General features: G+C 42.9%; 1 gene segment (V, D, J or C); it reads right to left on the bottom strand.

Moving 5' to 3' along the window:
- Positions 1 to 1,419: 1,419 nt before the first annotated feature.
- LOC129860094 (probable non-functional immunoglobulin kappa variable 6D-41) lies at positions 1,420 to 1,995 on the bottom strand. The segment is given in 2 exon segments: positions 1,420 to 1,754; positions 1,915 to 1,995. Coding segments are annotated over 2 exon segments (387 nt in total).
- Positions 1,996 to 2,617: the final 622 nt, after the last annotated feature.

Here is a 2,617-nt window from a genome sequence, read left to right as displayed (position 1 = left end):
TTCTGGGGAAAAGTCAACGATGTTATCTCTGTACTTCGATAAAATACTGCCATTAGATCCAATAGGGATGTTTCTTTGTGTTGACTCTGATTGGCACTTGTCAGAACACCAACAGAGATTTGGCCAAACCCTCCCCTAACCCAGAAGACACTTGGCCAATTGTGCGCCGCCCTATGGGACTCCCGGTCGGTTGTGACACAGCCTGGGATCGAACCTGGGTATGTAGTGACGCTTGTTTCACACTTGTTTTGTCGCTCATTTACTTGACGATAACATTTTGGTTAATTTGTGTTTGTGTAGGCTACACAGCCGAAAATCAACAAGCTCAACATGACGCGACGACAATAATGTTTGTCCATCTTCATAACCACTATGAAGCTTTTCTGAATGAAAGTAACGTTGTGAAAGATCTCCTAGCTACGGGACACAGGGAAAATACAAGGCTTTAGACTCCAGTGATTTAAGGAATGGTAATGTGCTGTAATGCCCTAAACTTTCTGGCATAGAGGCTGGGACTGGGATAAAGGACTTCCATCTGGCGCTGATTCCTGATAAATTCTCAATGAAACTGGCTCAGTGCTGATTCCTGATGAAATCATGATGAATCTTCAGATGTAGATCACTAGTTATCTAATACTTCCTCATGCCATTTTAGGGGTACTACTTGAATGACCTCAGAAAATGGTGCTCCTGTCAACTAGTCTCTTTGTCAAGAAAACAAAAAGCTGACAGTGACAGGCAGTTTGGTGGCATGTTGTGGTTGGACTGATTTTCTTCCCTGGGGAACTGACATCTGACCTTTTTAATCTTTGACCTTTACCAGTCTGGCTGACGACCTGTGTCCAACCTCTTCCTGTGCACACCACACAAGATCAGTGCAGTGACCTATAAAATGACCTGTGATTGACATCTAACCTCTGACTTTGATCTTTGACCTCCTCTGGTCTAGCGCTGGTGTCGTGTCAGGATGGGGGAACATCTGGGGAGTGTACTGTTCTATTCTGGGAGAGGGGACATGGAAATCTAAGTTTCTGTTTCACAGGGCTCTCTCTCTGTCACACACAGTCATGCACTTACACACCCAATACTGCTCCACGGATGTGTTGGCCAGCTGTGTGTGTCTGGTTGGTCAACCAAGCATTGAGGCATACAACCATTTTTGCTTCACACATGATAAAATGTTGACATGATATGGATTATTCATCCTCAATGGGACTATTTCACCTGTATCTTTCTGATCAGGAGGATATTTGTAGACATGGGATGTTAGGAGGGTTATGAAACTAGTTTGTAACCATTATTTCTGAGTTAGTAAAGTGGTTGTACTTGGTGATGTCATATAACAAGACCCTTAGTTTTGTGTCCAGTGGACCAATGATGTGTGTCTTTTCAAGGAGGAGGTTTTTGTACGGCTCTAAATCACTGTGTGAACACACGTTTACTATTGGGATAGTGAAAACTCTTACAGTAGTAAACTGCTGCATCTTCAGCCTGGGCTCCACTGATGGTGAGAGTGAAGTCGCTCTCAGACCCACTGCCACTGAATCTAGCAGGAATCCCATATAGCAGTGTCTTTACGTATCTTATCAGGAGTTTGGGAGCCTCTCCAGGTCTCTGTTGATACCAGAATGCACCCTCCTCTCCACCATCCCATTTGTACACTTTAGGGTTGGTTGAACAGGTCAGAGTGACAGGGTCTCCTGTAGAAAATGTCACTACAGGAGGCTGAGTCACAGTCACCTGACCTCTGGATCCTGAAGAGGAAAAATATTAATTGATCAAGAGTATAAATAAGAGAATTTATAATATTTAATATTTTATGCAGGGACATTTATTATTTGAGATCCATTTCAATGATTATACAAGCTACTCAACAATGTATTTTTCCATTGTAAGAGTTAGAAAATAACAGACCTTTGAGGCAGCAGCAGACCAGTGTCCAGATGAAGATGGTGATCAGAGTCATGGTTATCGTGGTTTCTGTTTTGTTGAAGGACAGATCTCAGTCCTGCAGTCTGAAACTCACAGGGCTATAAACACTCCCAGAGCACTGAAGCATGAGCTGCCAATGCAAAGCACCTTCTCTATGGAAATAAACTCAGCAAATAAAGAAACATCCCTTTTTCATGGCCAGCGAAGAGCCCGGATCTCAATCCCATTGAGCACGTCTGGGACCTGTTGGATCGGAGGGTGAGGGCTTGGGCCATTCCCCCCAGAAATGTCCTGGAACTTGCAGGTGCCTTGGTGGAAGAGTGGGGTAACATCTCACAGCAAGAACTGTCAAATCTGGTGCAGTCCATGAGGAGGAGATGCACTGCAGTACTTAATGCAGCTGGTGGCCACACCAGATACTGACTGTAACTTTTGATTTTGACCCCCCTTTTGTTCAGGGACACATTATTATCTTTCTGTTAATCACGTCTGTGGAACTTGTTCAGTTTTTGTCTCAGTTGTTGAATCTTGTTATGTTTATACAAATATTTACACATGTTAATTTTGCTGAAAATAAACACAGTTGACAGTGAGAGGATGTTTATTTTGTTTGCTGAGTTTACCCTACCTCAGGACAGTAATAAACTGAAAATAATAATCATGTGAATTGCTTTATATTTCGTTT

This window comes from Salvelinus fontinalis, chromosome 7 (assembly GCF_029448725.1).
Source record: "Salvelinus fontinalis isolate EN_2023a chromosome 7, ASM2944872v1, whole genome shotgun sequence".
Lineage (NCBI taxonomy): Eukaryota > Metazoa > Chordata > Actinopteri > Salmoniformes > Salmonidae > Salvelinus > Salvelinus fontinalis.
This window is presented reverse-complemented; position numbering and strand designations above follow the sequence as displayed.